The 25,087-nt window shown below is 38.5% G+C and overlaps 1 protein-coding gene across 12 annotated transcripts; it reads right to left on the bottom strand.

The window, feature by feature from the left end:
* Positions 1-1,007: 1,007 nt before the first annotated feature.
* On the bottom strand, positions 1,008-20,849 carry aifm1 (apoptosis inducing factor mitochondria associated 1). 12 transcript variants are annotated; one of them, XM_042499146.2, is made up of 25 exons: positions 20,607-20,849; positions 18,307-18,437; positions 18,095-18,215; positions 17,910-17,933; positions 16,840-16,971; positions 15,533-15,604; positions 14,301-14,375; positions 14,131-14,202; positions 13,176-13,247; positions 12,929-13,003; positions 12,415-12,486; positions 11,877-11,995; positions 11,618-11,748; positions 10,371-10,461; positions 10,154-10,238; positions 9,967-10,043; positions 9,407-9,515; positions 9,197-9,304; positions 9,012-9,100; positions 8,788-8,928; positions 7,049-7,191; positions 3,450-3,574; positions 1,575-1,765; positions 1,381-1,484; positions 1,008-1,195 (listed from the first exon to the last, which is right to left on the bottom strand). In XM_042499146.2, exons 1-24 carry the CDS (start codon positions 20,692-20,694, stop codon positions 1,413-1,415), a joined length of 2,415 nt encoding a protein of 804 aa, XP_042355080.2. In that variant the 5' UTR covers positions 20,695-20,849; the 3' UTR covers positions 1,008-1,195; positions 1,381-1,412. The 12 variants fall into 12 exon arrangements, with proteins under 12 accessions (XP_042355080.2, XP_087944291.1, XP_087944294.1 ...); XM_088088165.1 differs by having other exon boundaries at positions 1,008-1,484; XM_088088168.1 differs by having other exon boundaries at positions 1,008-1,484; positions 9,197-9,301.
* Between the last annotated feature and the right edge of the window lie 4,238 nt (positions 20,850-25,087).

Below are 25,087 nucleotides of genomic sequence, written 5' to 3'. Positions count from 1 at the left end.
TAAAGTGTGACAAAAAAGGCAGCACTGTCAATATACAACTCTTTATAGTGTAAATGTGTTTACTTATCTTTGAGATAATTTAAATAGGGACAGAATTGCCTCAGATTATAATAAGATTATAAGTATTCACAGCATCCTAATGAAGACATAGTGTATAGAGAACGGTGAAAAAAACAACATTATTGTATTTCATTGAAAAGGGAAATAGGATGAGGGGCATCAAGTTCAAATTAATCCAAGTGTAATGCGTTTCTTTAGGTGTCAGTACACATCCAGAGGTTATTTATCTTTAGCAGAGCTGTCCAACATTTCTGGTCTAATTATTTCATCTTCAAATGGCCAGGCAAATTCAAATATAAATGTGGAAGCTCATGTTTTTTCCCCTCCATACAGAGGGGGAGGCAGTTCAGCCATTTACTCATGTAAAATTAATGTCAAAGAAAGCGACGGGACGTTATGGCTGCACGTGTTTGCCTCACACTTGAAAGGCCGTTCCACACTTCGCTCTGGAGCCCACAGTGTCACATAAGATAAGAAATGTGTGAGAATACAAAACATGAATGCAATCCTAATAACAAGAAGCCCACAGCAGAGGAATAAAAAAATACCACAATGTTTCTGCATGCTTGAACATTTTCACCTCCGGACAAGATAAGTAGGCCAAGCTTCATTTTAATGTTGTTCTTGTTGCGGCACACATTGACTCTGCTCAATTAGATTGTACTTTTACATACAGTAAAATGTACTTGTCATGTGCCCTTTATACGAGCCTGCATGTACACAGTGCTTTTAGCTAAAGGTTAGACCTTTAACATCGCCTCACTCAGTTTTAAAACGTCAAATCAGTGAAGTTCACATGTATGAGCAAAGTTAATTTGCCAGAGTACACATTGATAAAAATGCTCGGGGACAGATGAGTTCAGCCACACAGACTTTAACAAGCATCACAGCTCAACTTCTCTGTCATCTGCGCTATAATAGGAGCAAAATGAAAACAACGGGATCACTCCAATTTAAAAATAGCCTTTATTGCAGCCTTTCTCACGACAAGCTGCTCTGATCACACAGAGGAAAACAATAATCCATGCTCAGCATTTTCAGCCTGGTGGGGGGAAAGCAGGACAATCACATCTTGACCATGATTTTAAAAATACATGTGCAAAACGCTGGGTGGAATATGAGACGATGGTTTTTCCTGGAAAGAAAAAAAAACAAACAAACAAAGCAGGTGCAGCAGATACAAATTCCAAATATGAAAAAGATCTCAGCGACATGACATAATTTACATGAATCCTCCTGTTTTTGTTTTATGTGTGATCAGTGGTGTCTTCAAGAGTGTGGCAATGGCTGCCAAAGTTCAGTCTGCACATGAAGCGTTACCTCTCCTCCCACATTGAGTGCCAGCCTCCATTTTAATCATCGTGGATGTTGAACAGTTTGGCCACTTCGTTCAGATCTGCATGTTCTTCTCCATCCTTAATGATCTAAAAGTAACAGATGATTTACTATGACCAAAATCTATTTTTTTAAATCTTTACAATGGCAAAAATCATGTTTCTAATAAAGTGACGTACCTTTCTTGCAATGGGCATTCTGTTGAACACGTTCCACAGGATAATACCCACCACCACTTTGTCTCTAAGGTAGAAGATGACTCCTTTTCCGTACTCGTCTTTGTGCTCCACCACAGCGGGAGCAGGTGTTGAAGAGGCCACTGGGCTGGTAGCAGTGTCCTCTGTTTCACTCTCTGAACGGATACCAGTTCCTGCAATATGTTTAATAGGTAAAACTGAATCTTTTTTCTTTTTAAGTATATTTGAGCTGCCTTTTTCTTCACTTTTATTGTGCGGAAGTGTGCCCGGCTTTGAAGCCAATTTAGGTAGTGGCAAAAACTCAGAAGTCCGTCACATGATGCCATTGGTGACAAAAATACTTTTTCCCATAGACTTATATATATATATATATGTGTGTATGAGACTGCTGTAAATCAGTGCATCCATTTTTTTGAGCCAAACAACCCCCATTAAATGACTTGTTTCACTTTCGGGCTTTGATCCAGTTGATCTGATAACAATTGAAAGTAGCCAGCTTGACTGGTGAAGTCTTTAGTGTGCCTGCTCTATGAGTACAGAAGCAGAGCCATTTGTCCAGGTAATTTGCTTCAATATTTTTTTTTGGCTTTTTCATTTATTGGAAATAGGAAAGCTTAAGCATGAAAGAGGGGGGAGAGAGGGGATGACATACTGCAAAGGGCTGAGGCCGGTATCAAACCTGCGGCCACTGCAACGAGAACATAGCGTCTGTAGATGGGTCGCCTGCTCTACCAACTGAGCTACTGGGTGCCCCAACATCACGGTAATTTTATACACAACAGTTTGCAACACTTTTGCCTTCATATGTCACTGAGCAACTTTCTTTGAATGAACAAGGTTCTGTCTCCAACAATTTATCCAGGTCCCTAAGTACATACATGGCCTAAACTATAGAGTGCCAGCCAATCGGAAGCAGAGTAGGGCGGATCATGACTTCTACCTCTAAAAGAGAAAAAATACAGTGTACTTTGCTGACCTACACAAACCTCACTAACATTGGGGCCCAGCGTGGGGGTCTCGTCGACCTGGCTCTGTGCCAGGCTGGTAAGGTTGTAGGGGAGACACCGATTAAATGTAGATAATTTTGTCAGGTAGCAATATCTATCAAAAGAGACTACTACCTGTGTAAATATAGTTAAATGTGGAGTAGGTTATTCTGTTGGGTACAAATATCTACCAGAATGAACTACTGCCTGCATAAACATATATAAAAGTGGAGTATGTCATTCTGTCAGGTAGAAATATCTATCAGAATGGAGAATTACCTGTATAAATGTACTGAAATGTGGAGTATGTCATTCTGATGGTACAAATATCAATCAGAACAAACTACTACCTGTATACATATATATATTGGGTCATTCTGTCAGATAAAAATACCTCCCAGAATGAACTCCTAACCTGTATAAATGTGGAGTAGGTTATTCTGTTAAGAAAAATATCTATCAGAACGGACCACAATCTATATGAATGTAAAGAAGTCATTCTCTCAGGTAGAAATATCTATCAGAATGAACTACTGCCTGTAAAAAGGTGCAGTAGGTCATTCTGTCAGGTACAAATATTGATTAGGATGGACTACTACCTGTATAAACATACTGAAATGTGGCAGATGTGGCATCAGAGTGAACTTATACCAGTATTAATCTGGAGTAGGTTATTCTGTCAGGTACAAATATCTTTCAGAATGTACTATTACCTGTATAAATACTCATTGACTTAGTAAAGCAACATGATCTGCACCTCACAAACGTTTAGGCCCGGCAGGGGGTCTCGTTGACCTGGCCTGTAACATTGTAGGGGAAACACTGGGGCACATTGATTATTTTTGCATTTAGCTTCGGAATTTAGAAATACCTGATTGTTCTGTAGCAGCTTTAGGTGTGTCCTTGGCAGTGGCTTTGGCAAACACTCCTACTGTTGGTAGGCTGCTGTCAACTATTCCAATCGCCTCGTAGCCCACATCAGGTCCCAGGTCACTCCTTCGTAAAAACACATGAGATTGGAAAACACGTTGAAGGAAAAACTTGATTCAAAGCTCTCAGAACAAGAGCATTCTCTTACCGCTGATTTCTTTTTCCCGCACTATGAAAAAATCTTTCAGTGCTACATGGTATTAAAGAATATCTAAACAAATATACCTTTTACAAAACAGCTTTTTTCCCCCCATCCATTCTAATTATATTATTTCTGTACAAACGTAAAGAAAAGCCACATATGTTGTGGCTACATACCGCACTCAAGACAGAACTTAGAAAAGAGGATAAAGATTTTAATGGAGCAACGCGTTTCGCTTACAGCTTCATCAGGCTCAGCTGTGCACGAGCAGTTTTTCTATCTTTGATATTTTATTTTTGTAGTTTAAACTGTAGTTGTTATATTAATAACTTTTAGTCATAGTTGCTGAAACTACCACTTTGTTAACACAGAAGTACATGAGAGAGATGTAAAATATTTATATTCCTCTGCTTCCTCTATTGCCTTGTTGCGGTTCTAATGGCCTTACCACACTTGAACAAAAGACAACCAATCAGAGCCGAGGAGTCTCTAACGTAGCTATTAATCACTTCTCATAACCTGCAGTCATATTGTCAAACTAGACAGTGCAGATCACACATGAATCAAGATTCTGAAAATCTGCTCTGGCCGCAGGGCAGTGGACAGTGCTTGGTGCATCCCTTGACTATTTCCAACGTGGCGGCCAGTCGCAATCGTTTTCATTTAACAGCTAAACAGTTAACTAAAATATGTTTATGAAAAATTCAGTAACAGACTCTTTAGAGAATCATTAGAGACTTCTCAATACTGATAGATTCTAGTGAATGCTGTTAGAGGCAGTAGGAGGGGCAGAGGGGCATGATTTTTTTTCCACAGAATATCGCTCTCATACACTACTTTGTGGATATAGTGACAGTTTCAGCAAATACAACAAGAAGTTTTCATAAAAAGACACCAACTGTTGCTTTGAGTCAATATAGGCCAACACTGCAGGGAAACATGCTTGTCATTTTGTGCCAAGAAGTGTCAAAAACAAAATCTTCTGCAAATTTCTGTTAAAAAGTTTTGGGGCTGAAGTTCATTCTCAAAAGTGAAGTACAGCACTTTCAAGATTTTAAAACTTAACTGTCAAAACAGCTTTAAAAACAAACACTATTTATGTTTGTGTATCTCACGCAGCTCCCATTCTTGACACACACACACACACACACACACACACACACACACACACACACACACACACACACACACACACACACACACAAAACAAGCAGGACTGACAGCGCACTTGTTAAAAACTTAGTTGTAAACTTCAGTGACGGATGAGTTTCAAGCTGGCTGATGACCTGAAGTAATGTCACAGTGAAATGACATTAACAAATTACACACTGTGGTCATTCTACCAGAGAGCCTGTACACTAACTTTCACATCATTCAGAAACATCCAGACCTATGGCTGATATTAATTTGGGTCTGTTGAAATGTTTTTCAGTGCATATATCACATGTTTACAAGTTAAACATGAAAACTAGAATAAACTGAACACAGTTGTATGCCTCCGTGAACCATTTGCAGGTACAGTTTACATCCATGTCTGTCCAAACTCAAATGTTGCCATGACAGCTGACAATGTGTCAAATATGGATTTTGCTGCAAAGAAGCTACATACTGTAAAATATGGATGCTTCATACACATCTTCAGCCCGGCAGCACAAGAAGTTCTAGACAATTGGCACAGTTTCAAGGTGGACACCTAATTCAAAATCTGACCAAATGTCTCCCCTTCTGTTCCTGAGTTGTTTTATTGAATGGTGGCCAGAAAAGTGTTTTTGCACAACATTATGATGTCACAGTGAAGTTGATCTTTGAGCTTTTAGGATATAAAAAATCATTACTTCATCATTTTATCCTATTAGACATTTTTGTGAAATTTTGTGATAATTAGCATATGAATTCTTGAGTTATGGCCAAAAGCAAGTTTTGTGAGGTCACAGTGACCTTGAACTTTGAACCCTAAATTCTAGGGTACCCAACTCATATTGTTGTTTGAACAGGCTCTGCAAGACATTCAGTGTGACAGCGACATAGTAAACAACATAACAGCACTATAGACGGACTGCAAATGTGCAACATTTTGTGCCGACACTAGATATTAAAACAAAAACAAGAGACTGCAGTGCATTAACTTGCTGTGAGCTGTAGTATTACCCTACTAAACAAAATAGGGCCAAGTATAGCCCCTTTGCAAGTGTGTCTGCAGCTGCTGGAATCAAATGTTGCATAAAAGTCAAAAATAAATAAAAAACAAACAAGCAACTGCTCGACTTGAAGCAGATTTGAAGAAGATTTGAGTCTCCGACTTTCAAGGGGCAGCCCAACCAAATTCCAATCACTTCATCATTGGGTCCAAGTGAATGTTTGTGCCAAATTCGAGAACATTCCATCACGGCCCTCTTGAGATAACTTGTTCACGAAAATGAGATGCAAAGCCACGATAACCGTGACCTTTGGCCACCAAATGAGTTCACTGATATGTCCAAGTGGACATTTGTGCCAAATTTGAAGACATTCCCTCAAGGTTTTTTTTAAGATTTTGCATTAAAGAGGCACAAGGTGACAGTGACCTTGACCTTTGATCACCAAAATCTTATCACATCATGTGGCATAAAAAATGGACTTGATGACCTTCAAATGAACTAACTGGCTGCTGCTGGTTCATGAGGTGACGTTGTACATGATGCCCAGAAGGCATTAAGGCAGCCTAATTCTGCACACACACTGACTACACTGGCACAGGAATATCATCTGACTACAACTGCATGATAGCGTGAAGAATGTTTGTGCATTATTTTATGGATGGCAATGTAATAATAATGTCAATAGTGTGTCATGTTTCACCAGCTGCTAAAAACATGCAGTCACAACATTCATCTGCACAGTACAGACCACAATCCACACTGCAGTTAAATTTTTGGCATCTCCCTGAATATCTGGTAGAGTCCTCTAGCAATCATATCAGTGATGTTTTTAGCAGTTAGTGAATTTATGATGGGCTTAAAAAATGTCTGGCTGAGTAGCGCAGCCCTCTGCTGGAAATTCCTATCCTAATGTCCTCTAAAGGCAGTTTAAATATTTTAGAACTTAATGGTATTCAAGACTTCAGAGCAATCATGCATGTGCATCTGACGTCTAAAAGGATTGAATCCGAGTCATTTGTGAAATCGTACATGCTGCTCCAGTGCCCACTTATTAAATATATTCAATAAGTGGGGGCCTGCACAATTAACTATTCAGACTGGCCCTCGCTTTCTTAAATATTTCCCTTCATTTCAACTTCAAGCTGGTTTCATAGCTCACAGCCACAGCTCTCACTTGCAAAACCGTTTGAATTTGTGACCCATGAAAACCTTGAGTTAACGTCACTAGCAGGAAATAGGAACTACCCTAATTATACCCACCAGAACATGGACTGATGCCAGTAGGGTTTGCTTGCTCCTGTCATGTTCTCTCCTGCTAGTCTCCCACTCACGACGGCGTGATCATGGTGCTCCACTCGTCTGCGGCCCAGTCTGATGTCATAGAAACACGCAGCATCTCCTGCCTAGATCAAGACAGAAGGGATTAATGTGTGGCATGGATTTAGATTTCTAACTATACTACAACTGTATTTCATGTCTACAGAGGTGCATTGTTTCTGGATCATGACCTGAGTTTGCCATAAAGGGCACTACAATAAAATAAGACACTCAACAACTAAAATATGTATGAAATGTTGTATGCAGCTAATCTCGACCTAATAAGTATATCATAATAAACCTCAAATATCCAGCACAAGATATTTAGTTATTCTTAAATTTATTGAAATTCATTTAACATTTAAGTACTTTTTTACCAACTCATTAAAAGTGGTTGATAAAAAGAGCTGCCATGTTTGAATTCCAAATAAAAGTGATTTTAGCTTCTGTATTGTGATCAGTGAGTCTGAATATTTGAGCAGTGTACAGTCACAAGAAAGAATGAAATCATATCCTTCACAATTAAATGGGCTGCTAAAAAGCAAGTAGGCTTACAATTATGTGAGATTAAGTGCAGGGTCCTATGGCTCATTGAAATCCTTGAAAGATTATGAATTTAAAGAAAAGTTAAGGCCTTTTTGAAAATAGCAATGCATCAACATGGCAGATTGAAAGTGTTTGAATTTTTGTATTTTTTGCAAGAACTGAATAGAAGTTGTTTTGATGCAGTCTTCCATCTGTAACACAAGTGTACACATTCAAGCCTCTCTCTTTTTTTGTCTGTTGTTGTTGAACTTCTGTAAAGCCTGCTACCTGTCATTATAAAAATGTTCAGCGTTATAACAGTAATTAACTTTGATCACTGAAACAAAGTGTGCGCATTGGTTCCTTGAATTTAAGGTAAGTGGGCCCAGAATGTCCTAAAAAACGACTTAAACTTGATGTTTAAGAAGGTGTGGGAACCCTGCTGTTAGATTCTGAGGTGTACGAGGGAAATGAATTAAAAACAATTCAGTCACATTGTTCTCAAAATGAAAAAGTTTTTTTCCCCAGTGATATCCAAAACCACAACTGTTCACATTTCTCTCTAAATTGCTGGTGTGTGGTTTTATATAATCAGTGTGGCCCAAACTATCATTGTTAGTCCGATTTTGAGAAATTTGATTTAGTCCAATACCGTCGGACAAACATGTTTACACATATTTTAAAAGTCCAGTTTTAGTCGGACAGACACAATAATTGACTTTTGGTAATATTACGTACTGACAGATTGGAAGGATTTCAGTGCAAGATAAGTCAAACATTTGAAACCAGTTGACTGGAAGAGAGAAAAACAACAACTGGACTTTGATATCAATTTTTACTTTCTTTTTCACTTTTTTTGTCATATAACAATAGATAAATGATCAGTTAAGACAGGGGCACAGGACTGAAACTGGGAAAATCTATTCCTCATTTCACTGGGTCTTAAAATAAATACATGTTTGTCTGCTTATATCACCACATGACTATTAACTCATTGAAAGATGATCCACTTATCATTAATCTCAACTTTTGAAAAAACATAGCATTAAATTAAAATTGGAACATGGGGTTTAACCTAAATCAGTCACTATTTCAGCAAGTCATGATCCTTTCAGTGTTATTGGAATATTTGAGCCATCTTATAAACATTAACTTACCACCCAAATATTGGATCTGGCTTGCAGCTCTGCATTGACCCGAAATCCACCAAAGTCAGAGTCCACCTCCAGACCTGCTGACTTGGCAAGGTCAACATTGGGCTCCAGGCCAACAGCTGCAACTATGTGGTCGGTTTTCACCTGCAGGGTGAAGCACAAGATAATCAGTAACTAATGACTCATTTCATAAATTAGACTGAATTTGTGCAAAAATGTGGACCTACCAATCGGCCATCTTTCAGTTGGATTTCTAACTTATCATCTTTGTAGACAACAGATTTCACCAGAGCTTCCGAGACAATTTTCACACCCTCTAGAAAACCAAAGGGGGAATATTTCATAAGAGAAGAAGCAATGAGATTTTAAAAACATTGGTTCAGACACGCTAGAGAACTAAACGGACATGAACCTTTCTTGACTTTTTCTGTTGTCCAGTTGCTCAGATATTCAGGCAACACTTTTCCCATGTTTCCCTTCTCAGGGAACATCTGTATCACCTCCAGGCCACCGTCAGCTGCTTAAAAAGAAAAAAGAGGATGAGCCATTCAACACCGTTGCAACAAATTAATTCTGTGAAACATTATTTGAGTCATTTTCACATCTTGCTCCGCAGTCTTACATCTCCTGCCGAGGGCACAGGCCAGCTCGCTGCCCAAGAAGCCGCCTCCAATAATTGTGATGGACTTGATGTTTCTGGAGACTTTATCCAGTGATCTGAAATCCTCAATCTGTGGAAGACAACAACTTTTATTTCAAATGTACTTTTTTTTAGAATATTTTTGGTAATGTCACATAATTACACCTGTTTAACATATAAAAAAAGGCCTTCAATTAGTATATGGCTATCTGTGCACTTATTATGTGACTGTAAAGATTCTTATTATAAGAAACTTTAGATCAGTGGACAAACAAAAGTAAAGTTGCACACAGCATCCGCCTTAATGTTGTTGGAGTTTCTACCTGTGATGGAATCAACATTCAGAGAGTATTTCTTGCTATCCAACACTTCCAAACAACTTTTTCATAGTCACAAATACTTCTATTTTAATATATCCATCATGTCAAACCAATAGTGAAACTCCCACAAGCAAAATATGACCCTTTTTGGAGGTTTGTACAATCAGCAGGCAATTCCCAAACTGAAACAAAGCTATCGCCCCCTTGTGGCGAAACACTGACCTTACGGAACAACGTTGTCCTGTTCATCACTTCCTCTCCTGCTCTCTCAATGACCTGTAGATTTCTTGGCACACCGCCTGTAGAGAACAGTTGACATTAGACTCAACTGTAGAGAACAGTTGACAATAGACTCTATCAAGTTCACACCGACCACACACTGTAATAAATAAATATTAAATAGGCTTACCTGTAGCAATCAAACACTTGTCATAGGAAATCTCAGTATCATCGTCCAACTTTATTTTATTGCCTCTCACATCCATGTGAACCACCTAAAATGGACCAAGTCACAAGTTTGTTGTAAAAAAAAATAAAAATGCAGTTATGAAGTAAAAAATGAGCATCTTCCAATAAGATACACATACTGATGCTTGAGTCATAACGGAAAACAAATATAAACTGACCTTTTTGCCAGAGAGAACTGCCACTCCACCATTTTCTGCACTATCGAGTTCTTCTGCATTAATGTAAAACGATGGCGGCTGGAAGTAGATACTGCCAAATAAACACAAAAGTATGACATTTTTTGAACATTTTTTCTTATTCAAATAAAATATAAAACTTCCAGGCAGCAAGTCACACATGAGCCAGCTAATAGGAATGAGAAATCTTCAGACAGTATCAGTTTTATTTGGTATTATGACAATACCAAGTTGCAAAAATTTTGTGTTCAACAGCTTTTTCCTGGAGAAGATAAAATCCAAGCAGCACAGGACATGATGCAAGTCTTGTTCAACAATGGTTTGTTATGAATACTGTAAAAAGGGGAAGTCAGTAAGAACAGAGTGTTGTGCAGATAGCTAAAGGGAAACTTGCACCATATATTTACGTCCACTAAGTGTTTGTTTTTGCAGATTGTCTCAGATTCTTATAAGTGTCTGACAGTATCACAGAAAGGAGCCTGCAGAGAAATGAAACTTTTTTTTTGATGTTTCGCTGGCCTGTTTGCTATTTTCACAAATTCTCACTTAAGGAGAAGGCTTGATCTAAAACATAACAAGAGGTGATGTGTTGCAGGAAAATAACAGTGGAACAGTTAGAGAGAGTTGGAGACAGGGGGTACAGTTTGTTGAGTTGTAGTACGGACAGCATAGCTTTGTGTTATGTGAAAGATTGTAAATGTCATGGCTAAATATTTAGCTAATTTCAACAATGCACAATAAGAGTTCTCCTTGCTCAAGACGTGGTTACACACACTAACAAACAGACCAGATCAGCAAAAGGTAAAAAACATTTCATTTATCTGTAGGGTCCTTTCCGTTGCCCGTCAGTGGCAAAAACAAACACTTTTTAGTGGAAATTACTTTGACAGTGCACAAAATCCCCAAAGCATAACACTGCAGCCGGTTTCGCCCCCACGGCTGTAGCCCTCTTTCTCAGTATTGAACCAATTTTAATAATTGTTGTCTCCATTAATCTCTTCGACACAAATAAGGGAAAATAAAGTCCTGGTGCAAAAACAGTGACGTTTCCCTTTTCCCTTGTAAAAACAGCAAAGAGACGCCACAGGACAACATGGTGTGACTGTATGGACAACTTATCACAGCAGAGGTGGACAGATGTTGAGTAAGAAAGGCAAAGTCCCTTTGAGACAGAAAGAATTCAAGGAGAGCCAAAACCAAAAGCACAATACAAGAAAGTTAAAACGCACCTTCTTTCCTTTCCATTCCACTGTTTGAATCGCAGTGTTTCCGTCACACTGGGGTCATCAGAGAACCACAGCTCCTTAGAAAGAGGTGGTCTCATGTATGGAGGGTCTGGCTCATCAGTCACAATCAACACCTGGGAGCAAGAATTCAAAAACGGCAGCTATAGTACATGACACAAACTGACAAACTCAAGTACGATATAGTGGATGATGAACTGAATTCTGCGCTTGGCATTAACAGTGGAAACAGATGCTGACTGACCCTTGCACCGGGGTCTCTGGCTCGAATAGATCGGGCAGCAGCGAAGGAGGCTGTGCCTCCACCAATAAGGACGTAGGGGGCGTGTGAGGGGATCTTGGGAGCGACAGGTGCCGAGTCTCCTGGAGTTTGCATATAAAAGCAAAAGCAAGCACGAGAGATGGAGAGTGAAAGAGAGAGGGAGAGTGACAGAGAGAGGGAAAGAGAAAGGCAAAAAGCAAAAGCAGGAGAGAAACACAATCAGTGCACAATCTCTGACGCTCATCCGTACCCATGACTTTCAAAAATACTCCTGAAATGTGAAAATGGAAAAAGAAATTGCAATTTCATGTGAGTGAGATTAACCTTATCATTACATAAAATCAAACAACGTGAAAAACACATAAGGAGGCAGGGAGAAAGGCTGTAATAGGAAAAAAGGTCAAAAATATAAATAGGAGAAGAAAGGGTGTTTGAAATGAATATTAACATTAACAGAAAGGGAAAAGTATCGGTGACTGCCCGCTTCCCCGCTCCAACCGAGGCTGGACTATGGTCTTACCACTCTGTGCCACAACTTCAGGTTGAGGCTCGGTTGGCTCTGCTGCGGGGCTTTCTGCTGCTGCTGGAGGTTCTGTTAGTATAACCGGAGCATTAACCAGTTAAGACGAAAAAACCCTCAGATATCATGAACAGGGTTCAGCAAGAATATGAAGCATCACAATATTTTTGACCAATTACCTCCATACTGATATTAACATAATAATGTAGGGTTAACAACTGGTGCTTTCTCAAATAAATACACAATGAGGTTTTTTAATAAATAATAAAGAATTTGTAATGTGGATATAATGTCTAAAGGCAAATAACATAGCACCTAAAACAGTCCAGTGAGTTCAGAAAATGTCATTATTGTAATTCAGCCTTTAAAACCAGGAGAAGGACACACTTACAATATTCTGTTTTTCAAAAACTAAGACGATATCTAGTCTCATATCAATGTCCATATACATTGTCCAGCCCTAATGGTAAATGTATATATCTGGTTCCATGCACAGGTCTGACTGAGTGCTTACCACTCTCCACAACAGGTGCAGGGGGCGGCTCTGTAAGCTCGGCTGGGGACGGCTCAGAGGGAGGGGATGGTTCTGCTAGTATAAAGTTATATAATGAACTCTGATGTACACCACAGTTATTATGTGAAATACATATTTAACTGAGCTGTACTGTGTATCTGATTCAGATAAGAAAGAAATGCATCTGAATACATGTTCAATAGGATGAGAAACTTATTTCAGAGCATCCTTTCTTTTCATATCTTACCCTCCTCAACTACAGGAGCAGCAGGTGGTTCTGCTGCCTCTTCTGGAGGTGCTTCTACCACTGGTTCATCTGCTGTTGGGGCAATTCATAGTGTAATTTAAGATTCAATTCTTTAAGGGATTATTAAAGGGGAAGACCACGAGGATCCATGCATCTCTTCAGCTTTACCCTGGGAACATTCTGCAGGACATGCACGCTAACAATAATAAGAGGAAGCTGCCCAAGTTGTGGTTAAATTCTGCAGAGATGTCCATGATGAATACCACCAGTGAGCTGAGTATGGAGGTGTAACCGCCGTATGCAATGATGACAATGTCACTGCTATTTTTTGCTCAAGCATGTCTTTGCACACTGATGTTCAAAAGTTGCAGCAACTTTTTTTTCTGACTTCCCAATTAAATTACAAACTGCTGCAAAGACTTTTTGCATCTTAGGCAAAGTGTGCAAAAAGTGTAGAGATAAGAAATATAATCCACTTCAAAAGGCAGCTTCCAATTATGAAAAACACTATCACATTAAAAGGAAAAAATGAGCAATATACCAGGACAAAGTTCAGCTAAGGTCACATTCACAGGAAATGTGACACAGGAGCGGCTCCATTTTATAACACAAATATGACAATAAGGTGCACCAGAGGGCAACGTATTTGGAGGAAATACCGAAAACTCAAACAACTGTGTCCCACAAAAACAGAAATATTAACCGTTCAGAAAGGATGTGAGTATGTTAGTGGCCAGAGTTGTAAGGAAATACTTATGAGTGAGATTAACCTTTATCATTACAAGAAAAATGCATCTGAAACAATGTGAGAAAGACATGAACAGGCAAGGAAAAGAGCTGTAGAGGGAAAAAGCTATAAAATATAAAAAGGAGAAAAAGTGTTTGAAATTAACAAAATGGAACAAAGTATCGGTGACTGCCCGCTTCCCCACTCCAACCGAGGCTGGACTCTTACCACTCTGTGCCACAACTTCAGGTTGAGGCTCGGTTGGCTCTGCTGCGGGGCTTTCTGCTGCTGCTGGAGGTTCTGTTAGTATAACCGGAGCATTGAATAGTTAAGACAGAAAAAAAACCCTCAGAAGTGTATATCTCTGGTTCCATGCACAGGTCCGACTGAGTGCTTACCACTCGCTACAACGGGTGCAGGGGGCGGCTCTGTAAGCTCGGCTGGGGATGGCTCAGAGGGAGGGGATGGTTCTGCTAGTATAGTGGCAAAGTAATATAATTACCTTTAATGTTAATATGTACAGTTAATACGTGAAATACATCTTAACTGAGCTGCAGTATGTATGTACTCCACAGACTCGGGTCAGATGGAAAATCTGAGGTTTGAATGACATCTTAAATGTCAGCATTAGTCCAATTCTTCCAAAAGAATGAGTAAATAATTAGATCAGAGCAGGGCTTGGCAATATGGCTTGACAGTAGTATCCATATATTTTTAGGCCTTATTGCATTATGCAATATATATTTCTATATTTAAACATCTCTAAACTACTATAGACTACTAAAATACAAACTTACTATATAAACTACAGTTACAATAATGTAGCTGCTGTTATAATAAAGTTATGCTATAATCAAATCATATAAAGTATTGTTATCAAAGCAGAATGACTGGTGCTTTTATTTTGAAGCACCCGGCTCTTCTTGGGCTGGAAGTGATTATGTTTTTACTGTGAACTTGAATATTCCGCCCAACATTTGGATTTTAGCAGAAAGTTAAACTGTTACCGCTGCACCTTTAACCGTGAGGATTTATTCACTGTGAGCTGGAATCAAACTAACAGTTTTCCAGTTCATACATTAATAAAATCTGGCAAGTTGCACTGGTGCTCCATCGTCACAAAATGTGACTCCATAATCACAATCCGAACTCTGCAGAAACAAATACACACAGCCCCAAGTTTAACTATTACAGCGGCACCGTGGACAGATTTATTCACTGTGACCTGGAAAAATAACAACAGCTCCGCAGTTCATATATTAATAGTATTTGTAACTCGCACTGGCACTCTGTGGTTGCAAACTGTGACTAAAAAGTCACTGTCTGGAGCCCTGAAGATACAAAAAACAGACACCCCGCCTGTTCAGACTACTGTTTAACTCAATAAGTTGAACTGTTACTGTGGCGCCGTTAATAGTGATGATTTATCCACACATGTTTTGCCCAAATATTATCACTCAGGAGAAAGTGGTCTGGACGGGCGGAAAAGTACATCTGAAGACTCATGTTAGTGAGTCTTTTTCTGTGTGTGTCTGTAAGAGGGAGGGAACCGAAACGCCAAAACAAGTCTCATGTTGGTGGCCTAAAAGAAATCCGATCTATCGCCCACCCTGCTCCTTTCATGTCTTACCCTCCTCAACTACAGCTGCAGCAGGTGGTTCTGCTGCCTCTGCTGGAGATGCTTCTACCACTGGTTCATCTGCTGTTGAGGCAATCCAAAGCATGGGTTAAAATGATATTCTTCATGAGAAAATTGAAGGGGAAGACCATCAGCATCCATGCATTTCTTGAGCTTTACCCTGGGAACATTCTGTAAGGCATGCACTCTAATAGTAACAAGTGGAAGCTGCCCAATTTGTGGTCGACTTGTACAGAGATGTACATTTCCTATACCATCCAAATCGAACGAAACATTATCAAGGAGCTGAGTATGGAGTTGGAACATTTCTAAGCGTTGATGACAGTGTCACTGCTATTTTTCACTCAAACATGTCTTTCCACACTGATGTTCACCAGAAACTGCTGTGAAGACTTTGTGCAAGACTTTGACTTTGAGGTAAGAAATACAACCCACTTGACAGGGCAGCTTCTAATTATTAACAATACTATCACATAAACAGTGAAAAAGAAATGTGAGTACTAAGACAAAGTTTCACCAAGTATGACATTCATAAAATATCAGAAAGGAGGGGTCCCATTCTATATCACAAATATGACAAAGTGCACCAGGAGGCAGCATATTTGAAGAAAATGTTGAGAAATCCAATGGAAATCCAACGAGTCTGTCCCCCCAAAACAGAAATATTTACAGTTCAGAATGGACGAGCGAACTGTACATGAGAATGCAAAGTTGTACTGAAACTGTAATGGGTTAATATACAAGGTTAGAGGACACAAAATAAATTAAACCCAACAGAAGACACTGAAAAGGACACATGCATCACTAAATACGAGAAGGTGAATGAAAGTTAGACATGCAACCAGAGGGCAAAGTCACAGCTCGTGCTGTGAACTTGTCACCGTCTGAATATTGTGGACACTAACTACACAGACAAGACAATACAAGCCTATATATCTAACAGGCCTCGTGTATGAAACATATCATCACCATAAAATTGTATTTTTAACATTTTACTAGTGTGGGAGAATTAAGAACAGGGTATAAAGAGCAGTGGAAAGACAGGTGTATTTTACAGCCTGCTATTTTTGTACCAACCTGACTTCCCCAGTTAGTGTCACCATTTTTGACATCTCAGTTCTCTTTGAAGGATAATATGTGTACAAGGTATGATACAAAGTGTGGTAGTACACATACTTCAACGTCTACTGTGTTTTGAAGTTTTTCCCCAATTTCTTTTTGGTTCAAACATACTGTTCATACAGGAGGCACTTGTTACACATGCATAACAGAGTATAGAAAAGTATGAAGCAGACAACCTTTGGTTGGTTCAGTTGTTTCAGTGGAGGCCACTACTTCTGCTTCAGGGGCGGGAGGGCTTGGCTCTTCTGGTGACGGCGCTGCCTCGGGCTCCGGTGACGGTGCTGCCTCAGGCTCTGGCTCAGTGACAGCTGAGAGACAAATGAACAAATACATTAAACATTAGATGTGAAATAATTAGCCCTGACTAAAATTCAGCCTATTTTCTTTCATTTATATGACATGCAGACGGTTTATTAATAAGAGCGAAAGGAGGGTTTCGAGTGAGAAATTAAATCAATTCTCCTGACATTTGAATATAGATTGTTCTGCAGTCTCAAACTCTGCTGTTACCACTGCACAGCAAAGGCAGCTAAACTGCACCCTGCAGAGTCACCCGATTACAAGTATAATCTTACACCAAATAACATTTAACTCCGATTTAAAAATGAAAACCTTTCAGTCAAAAGAGTGATACAGCAAATATCACACAGGCAATTGGCCTCATTCATCAAAATGGTTTCAAAAGAAATGTCATTTTGAAGTTCTGTTGTGTAGGATTTAGAGGCATCAAGCAATGAGGTTGCAAATTACAACCAAACGTCTCCTATCTGCCAAGTATGTAGAAGAACGATGGTGGCCAACCGAAGAAATGCTAAAAACGCAAATGGCCCCATCTAGAGCCAGTGTTTGGTTTGTCCATTCTAAGCCACTGTAGATCAACATGGCAGACTCTGAGGATGAGGACCTGCTCCTTATGTAGATATAAAGGACTCATTATAAGGTGAAAAAATACAATGATTCTCAGTTTGATTATGCACCAATGAGAGCATAGCTATGTATATTATATACCACATATGCCAATATATCCACTTTAAGAACAAATCAAGTACAAATTTAAGAAAAAACTTAAAAAGTGGTGAATGAGGCCCAATGTTTAATATATTTGTATCTCCTGCACAAGCTCTTTGTTCACTGTAATGAATAGATGGTTAAATTTTACGAGCCACTGACTCATTAACAGAGTTGAAGTTTGATCAATACATGTTCAGATAAATACCTACTCAGAAATGAAAGAGAAATTACTCACCCTCTGTCTCAGCGGCTTCCACTGCTAGAGTAAAACAAAATACAAAATAATGACATTCTTAAATGATCACAAATTACCACTATATAATACTGTGTCTCTGATAGGAACATCCTTTGACTTCTTTCTGGAATTTACCATACAGTATTTTTTACCATCACTAAAATGACTTAGTAGAGACTGCTCACCAGGAGGCTCGGACTTGATGGGGGCGGCTGCTTCTTCGTCAGATGATTTCTGTTGTCTGGCTTCAATTTCACCAATACGCTGCATATATCTTCGTTGGTCTCCCTTGACAGTTCGGTACGCCTGTGAAATGTTTTCGGTCGCAAATTGACATCAAGTGATTACTTGTGATTTTCAATGCATGTGCTGTATTTTACGACAGAAGTTAACTCACATATAGTCCACCACCGACGCAAGCTGCTCCCACCAGGAGGGCGTACAGCTGGTTTTCCCTACCTCCGCCTGCAGGCCCGGTGGACATGTGAGCCGCAGGTACACATGCTGGTATTCTCCCATTGTTGAACCCTGAAAACAATTTGACACACAAAAAAAAATTTGATCAGTCAAATCTGCATCAGTGCTCTTAAAAGGAAAAAGTAGAGGTCGATTACAAATGCAGGAAATCTAAAAGACGTGCACTATACAAGCATGACTGACACACTGAATTTGGTCTTCTGGATGAAATGTGTCACATTTTGTGAGTACTGTACCTTTTCCTGGATAGTGGAAGTATGTATAATAAAACACTAAAAGTGGAGCTTCAAACCATGGCTGGAGATGCTCCCCAAGGCTTATTGGGTTGCAGCTACTTCACTGACAATACCATTATAAATTCATTGTTCAGTCAATAATATCTCACTTTGCTATTTGGCCAGACACCAACAACACTGAGGCGAAACGTACCATCTGACTTTCCTCCAATATCATGGAACTAGACTCAGCTTGTGGTGCCCAAAGCACCAAAAAAATACATTTGAAAAACAATGAAAGAAATCATGACCCGGTTACTCAAGATAATCCAAAGACCTTGGTGTGAGCAGATTCATGTAGGAAATTTTTTTTTCAATAAAACTTACTCTGCCAACTGTATCAAAGTGCAGAAGGAAGCACGCATCTCATGCTCTCATCCATGAGAAGATGCACACTTTCCTCTACCCAGTGGTACAGTCAGTGGGTGTAATTCAGTAGTAAGAAAAAAGTTCCTACATAAAACTGCTCACAACAAGGTCTGTGGATTATTTTGAGTAATTGGGTCATGCTTTCTGGAAAGCGACTTTTTATTTTGGCGCTTTGAACACCACAAGCTGAGTGCCATTTAATGCCATTATCCTAGAGAGAAGGCAGACATCTCTCCAGCCAATAACTCCAACACTTGGCAACTTACATCCAAACAACAAAGACTGATAAATAAAACCAGAGGTAAGAGTATTTTATTTTTTATTTTGGGGTGAACTGTCCCTTTAGTATGACTGTTGCTGGTGAAGGTGAAATCTGCAGGCATGTAAAAAGTTGGGTAAATATCTGTAAATGCTGATGGCTGTATGATATATTTAAACTGCTTTACATTTTGCTTTGCACTTTCTCACTGCTGCACCTCTTCAAAATGATGTATTTTCCTTAATTGTATACAGTCCATTTTTAGCTTCATTTTAATTAACATAATCTCACTGGGTTTCATTTTCCATCATATGTTATGGATTCTGTGTAATCTATTTTTATCAATATTTTTATCTGACTTTTCCTAGTATTATCTCGTGGGTTCTGTCCAAGTGAAGATGCATTCTATTGTAGGAAAGGTGCTATACAAATAAAGTTCATTATTATTATTATTATTATTATTATTATTGTTATATTTACAGAATATGCGTTTAGGCTCTGACAGTTGAAAGATGTCTCTGCACGATGTAAGCATGTTCTGCTGATTTGCTGAGTAACATTACATCTTTGCATGTCAGCATGAGTTTTGACTTCTCATCACCCCAGAATGAAGGGACTGGCACACTTTGGTGCTCTGTGTGCTCAAGAACCCTTGTGCTTGTTAATTAGGCTAATTAAAGAAAGCACGCGCGCACAATTTGACTCGAACTTTCATTTAATAACTCCCCATTGCTTCCTCGCTTCATCATTGCAGATGCAACCTAACTATCCTGCCTGCACAGTTTGCAGGAAGCCTCTGTGGGACATGTTGTCCCTCAGCTTAAGCTTTCAGGGTCACAAGGTGCTGAAAAACCCCCGTGATTCAAATCAAAATCGGCCTATGTGAGCACGCTCATATCTGTGGGGGAACAAACTATGGCGTAACACCTGTAATAAGCACACTGCAAACAAGCACTGAATGAAAAACATATGTGACAGTCCATTTTTGATGTACTAGCGTTGCTTTCAGGCATATTTCAGGCGAAAGCTACAACCCATTAAGTGCAATATGGTTTAAGCTAGCCGAAATAGTTATCGAAATGCCATTGACTTCTGCATGTTACCTTTATGCTAATTAGCTCAGTCAACATTAGCTTTCAAACAGCCAGACGAAGGTCAAAATACTCAAACTAAGCAACTAAAACATACCCCGTCTGGTTTGACAAACTGTCGACGCTGTCCACTATCATGCTTCAATGAAAATGTGTCTGAATTGAAGCAAGCTAGCGAGGAGACACCAAGTTACCAGTGTTAGTTAGTTACTAAACTTAACGGTACCTGCTCTTCTCACATTCTGCCGGCACACAGTGGAGGAGGCTCGAGCGAGTGGTGCAAGCTTTTTCCATGCACTTCTACATTTCAGCATTGTGGCTCAGCTCCGCTGTAACGGCTCCCAGGTTACTAGCCGACTAATCGGACAGGAACACGAGCTGGTTGGCGTTAATTAATCCCACTGCCAGCACGCACTGACAACTAGCTGCACCGCGCTACACGCCAAGGCCAGAGACAGGTCATACGCTCCAAGGGAATTATGGGTAATTGTAAAGACTCTTTGACTACGTAAGATGGGTCACAACGAGAAAAACCAAGTAGGATAACGGCTTTGGAAGAAAGATGGCGTCGCAGATGATGATGTCAGTATTAATTTCATGAGTTCCGTGACGCCTTAAACTATGTGACATTGTTTTTGTCGTTATTTTTGTTTTATGATGGATCTAAGACCTAGTGTAAGCAGCCACACAATTAATAATTATGTAATTTCAAATTGAATCTCTCTATTGAATAATGACTTCGAGACCCTACCCTCCATCAGGACCAAAACCTCAAGACTCAAGAACAGTTTCTTCCCATCTGCTGTCACCATCATGAACAATACCACCCCCCCAACCGCCCACATGACACAGGCTCTAATCCAGCACGAGTCTGAAAACATTACATTAATGTTATGCTAAGTCAGTTTTTATACGTTACATTAACGCACAGTGGACTGGATTTCTTTACATGCACACTGTAGGTCATTTAATTATTTAAACTTAAGATATTTGCACTGTAACTGTACTTCCCCAAAACGGTACAATCCCTCCATTGCACCTTCTATACATACCTTTTTTGTGTCCCTTATATTCTATTTTATTATTATATATATATAAATTGCTTCTATATGTTTTTATCTTGTGTTCTATTTTATTTAAATTCACTGTTTTTCTCTTCCTTTATGTAAATTGTTTTGCGCCAAAACACCAAGTCACGTTCCTTGTATATGTAAATATACTTGGCAATAAAACTAGATTCTGACGTTAATCCAGTCGTAATTTTTTCGAGCGCTTTCCATGAGGCTCTTTCCTCAAAGACTCTTTGGTCACTTTTCTAAATCCGGTTCTTCTTCGTGTCATTTCTGCAGATTACATGCAGCTACAGTGCACTGCTGCCCTCTATAGTTTATTGAACATACAGGACCTCGGTTGAGTAAAGTTTTCCAGGCAGTTTTCTGGTTTAAAAAAAAACAAAAAGAAGTCGATCACAAAAATGAATGGTTATAAGATTAGTAGGAGGAATAGCAAGTAATTGCTAAATACGTTTCCTCCACAACATGTGAGGTAAAAAAAAAAAAATGTTTTTTTCATATTATTTACAAAGCGTACACAATGGGCTATGTATTATGTTTGTATTCTAAATAAATAAAGTTACAAATACTGTAATGCACTGAAATGTTACAAAAATGTCGACCAATGTATGTTGGTGTAATAAAAGTTAGGGACTGTTTGTTATTTATAAGAGGGGAGGGGAAGCTGTAAAATAAGGGAGGCATGTCAAATATTTTTTTAAGCACTGGGGAAGGACTTGTATTTGTTTGTTTGTTTGTTTGTTGTTGGGTTTTTTTTTGGCTTAGGGGTGGGATGTAAACCTTTAAATAGTTGCATTTTGTATATATATTTAAATACCCCCCAAACCACAAATCCTGCTGGAGAGCTTGAAAAGCACACTTTCATAATTACACCATTTACCATAGCCAGACACTGTGCAAATTATTGTAGAATTTGTTAATTTCAGATGGTCCTTCAACACACAATTTTAAAGCAGGAGTCACACATTATGTAAGAAATTAGCTTTTTTTTTGACAAAAGACAGACCTATTTCTGTATTACAACTTTATGAAATAAAAGACTTTATTAACTCTACAAACAACATTTTTTACATAGTGAACATCATGACTGATAAGTTAAATACTCTGTTAGAATAATAAGGCTGTCCCTCTGTCAGATATTATGCAACCATCTCAATTCAAGCAACGTTCATACTGCTGATGCCTCAAAGTATGCAAAAATGTTGCAGACTCAGCAGATTGAAACCTTCAAAGAATTGATTCTTTGGCCGCTTGGGGGCAGCAAAAGTCAGACTTGATCAACAGCACTCACAAATTGTAAAGTTCATATTTATATACTATAACAGTAACAAGAACCCTGATTTTTTTTTTTTACAGTTTTATATCAATTTCCTCCAAATTTGTTGACTATCCATCCAGTTGTCAGTGTTGTTGAAAGCTGAATACTATGAATCAGTTAAGTGCATATGGATACAATTATGTGTTTGAGAATGCAAAAAAGGCCACATTTCGAATGTTTTTTTTAATTTGTATTCTACCCTTTTTGAAATGTTTGTGTCTGCGTTGGGTTAACAGACAAAGACTGTGAGAAATACCACTTGACAGTATTCCACAATATCACTAAGCAACAAAGTGCAGTTAATTTTAGGCATCTGAGTTGAATTACTTTTACAGATTTGACTGTTTATCTACCATAGCATACTGCTTCATTACAGTCATTTGATCTGACTTTTTATGTCAGTTATTAAAGTTGATTCATTTCTACAGAAACATACTGCTACATCACAGTAATCTGATCTGACTTGTTACATCACAGTTTTGAACATTTAGTTATTTCTACAGCAACGCACAGATATGTCAGCAATTTGATGGCACAGCTGACTGTGAAGTCACAATATAAAGTTATCATTTTACTATCATTTACAGTCAAAATCTCATTTAAACTAACATGAACGTAATGCAACTAATTGCATGAATTTACTGTAATCTGACAGTATACGCACAAAACCATACAAAACAATAATATCACCATAAAACTCAATGTCAAGCACCATTATTCATGACTGATCCTTCTTTAGAAGGTGCCTTTTTATGACATTAAAATTATGATCAGTAATGAATTGAATGTATTACTCACTGGGAGGAGGTCACCCTGAGTTACTGAGCTACAGACCCAGAGAGGAACCACCATGTCCGCACCTTTGCAGCATTAATATATATATTTAATATTATCGACTGACATAGATTAGACGCTGGGACCTCAGCTAACTATGCAAAATTCTATTTGCATGGTCATTTATCAACGAGGCTTGTGTGTTGTAGGAGCCGCTTGTGACTAAGAAGTTATAAAATAGCATAAATGTTTAGAGATCATGGAATGCATAAAGCTATTCACAGCAAAAAATGGTAAACAGCTTCCAATATCTTTAATGTAAGTTTGCAACCTTCCTTACTATGTTTCAAAAAAAACTGAAGTGGGAATCTACACTATGTAAATACACTATAGATATACAACTATAGTTGCCAGCATCCTACTGTTATTTTGCAATGTCATACCGTATTTACTTCAATATTTACTTCAACAGTGGATAACCATTACATTTATTAGAGTATTCTACAGTAGAATGTGAGGTTTACAGTGTCATACTGCAGCTAACATGCATGGGGTTTCTGTCCCTCCATAAGGCCTACTTCTGGTCAAATTAAACATAATGCATAAGGCTGTAAAATCATACAGCAGCTTATAGTAAGTGGTTTTTTGGCTCCAAAAGCATTAAGATTTACAGTGTTTTACTGCATTTTGGAGTAACAGTACATGTATATGTTACAGTGAGGATCAGCTTACCCTTTGAAAATTGGATTGATTTCTTAAAATTAAAGATAAAAACATGGGGAGAAGGTATTGTGCAACTTAAAACATAAAAAATAAGCAGCAAGTTTGTAAAAACTTAAATTACCCGAAAATAGGCAAAAATAACAAACAAGAAAATGACCCAAAAATGTACAGAAAAAAAAAATATATATATATATATATACACACACACATATATATATAAAGGTGACAAGAAATGACCTGAAAATTTGTTTTAAAAAGGAAGGAGAATTATTAGAGCATTAAAAAACGAGTGGAAAACTGTCCAGAAAACTATATTTATATAGGCTTGAAATGCTCTAATAATTCTCCTCCCTTTTTAAAACAAATTATCAAGTCATTTCTTGTCACCTTTCACTAATTCCTTGCAGTTTGTGGGACATTTCTTGCCAACTTGCCTTTTTCCCCATGTTTTTAAAAGACCAATTTGCTCAGTTTTAAAGGGTTAAATAGTGTGTGAAAGGACTCATTAGCTTTTGAAAAGGAATGAGCAACAAAATAAACAAACATATAGTGACGCTATACTACTATCATTACATCTGCGCCAAGACCTCCCTGAGAGTTCACAGGAAAATGAGCCTTATCAGCTTATCTTTAAGAGTCAAAGAGGTGCAGCATGTCAGTGTGTGAACCCTCTTCAAACCACTTCTGGTTTTGTAGAGCTCACAAACCGCATTGCACAAACAAACAAACAAACACATGAACACTATTACAAAAGCAAAAACGAAATCAGCAACATGTCTCTTTAACATGAACCAAAAGATAACATCTTTTTCACAGCAT

The sequence above is a fragment of the Plectropomus leopardus genome, chromosome 15, assembly GCF_026936395.1.
Source record: "Plectropomus leopardus strain MGB_pleo_1.0 chromosome 15, ASM2693639v1, whole genome shotgun sequence".
NCBI classification, from domain to species: Eukaryota; Metazoa; Chordata; class Actinopteri; order Perciformes; family Serranidae; genus Plectropomus; species Plectropomus leopardus.
Note: the sequence above shows the minus strand (reverse complement) of the source record. Positions and strands in the feature narration are given on the sequence as shown.

Bases quoted from the DNA above. Each gene is read 5' to 3' on its own strand.
- aifm1 (XM_088088165.1), bottom strand. From the start codon at position 20,694: ATGCTGAAATGTAGAAGTGCATGGAAAAAGCTTGCACCACTCGCTCGA. The intron at 9,101-9,196 runs GTTCATGTCCGT...TTGGTTTTCTAG, and splicing joins AACAGAAAAAGTCAAGAAAG to AGGGTGTGAAAATTGTCTCG. The intron at 1,485-1,574 runs GTACGTCACTTT...TGTTACTTTTAG, and splicing joins GAATGCCCATTGCAAGAAAG to ATCATTAAGGATGGAGAAGA.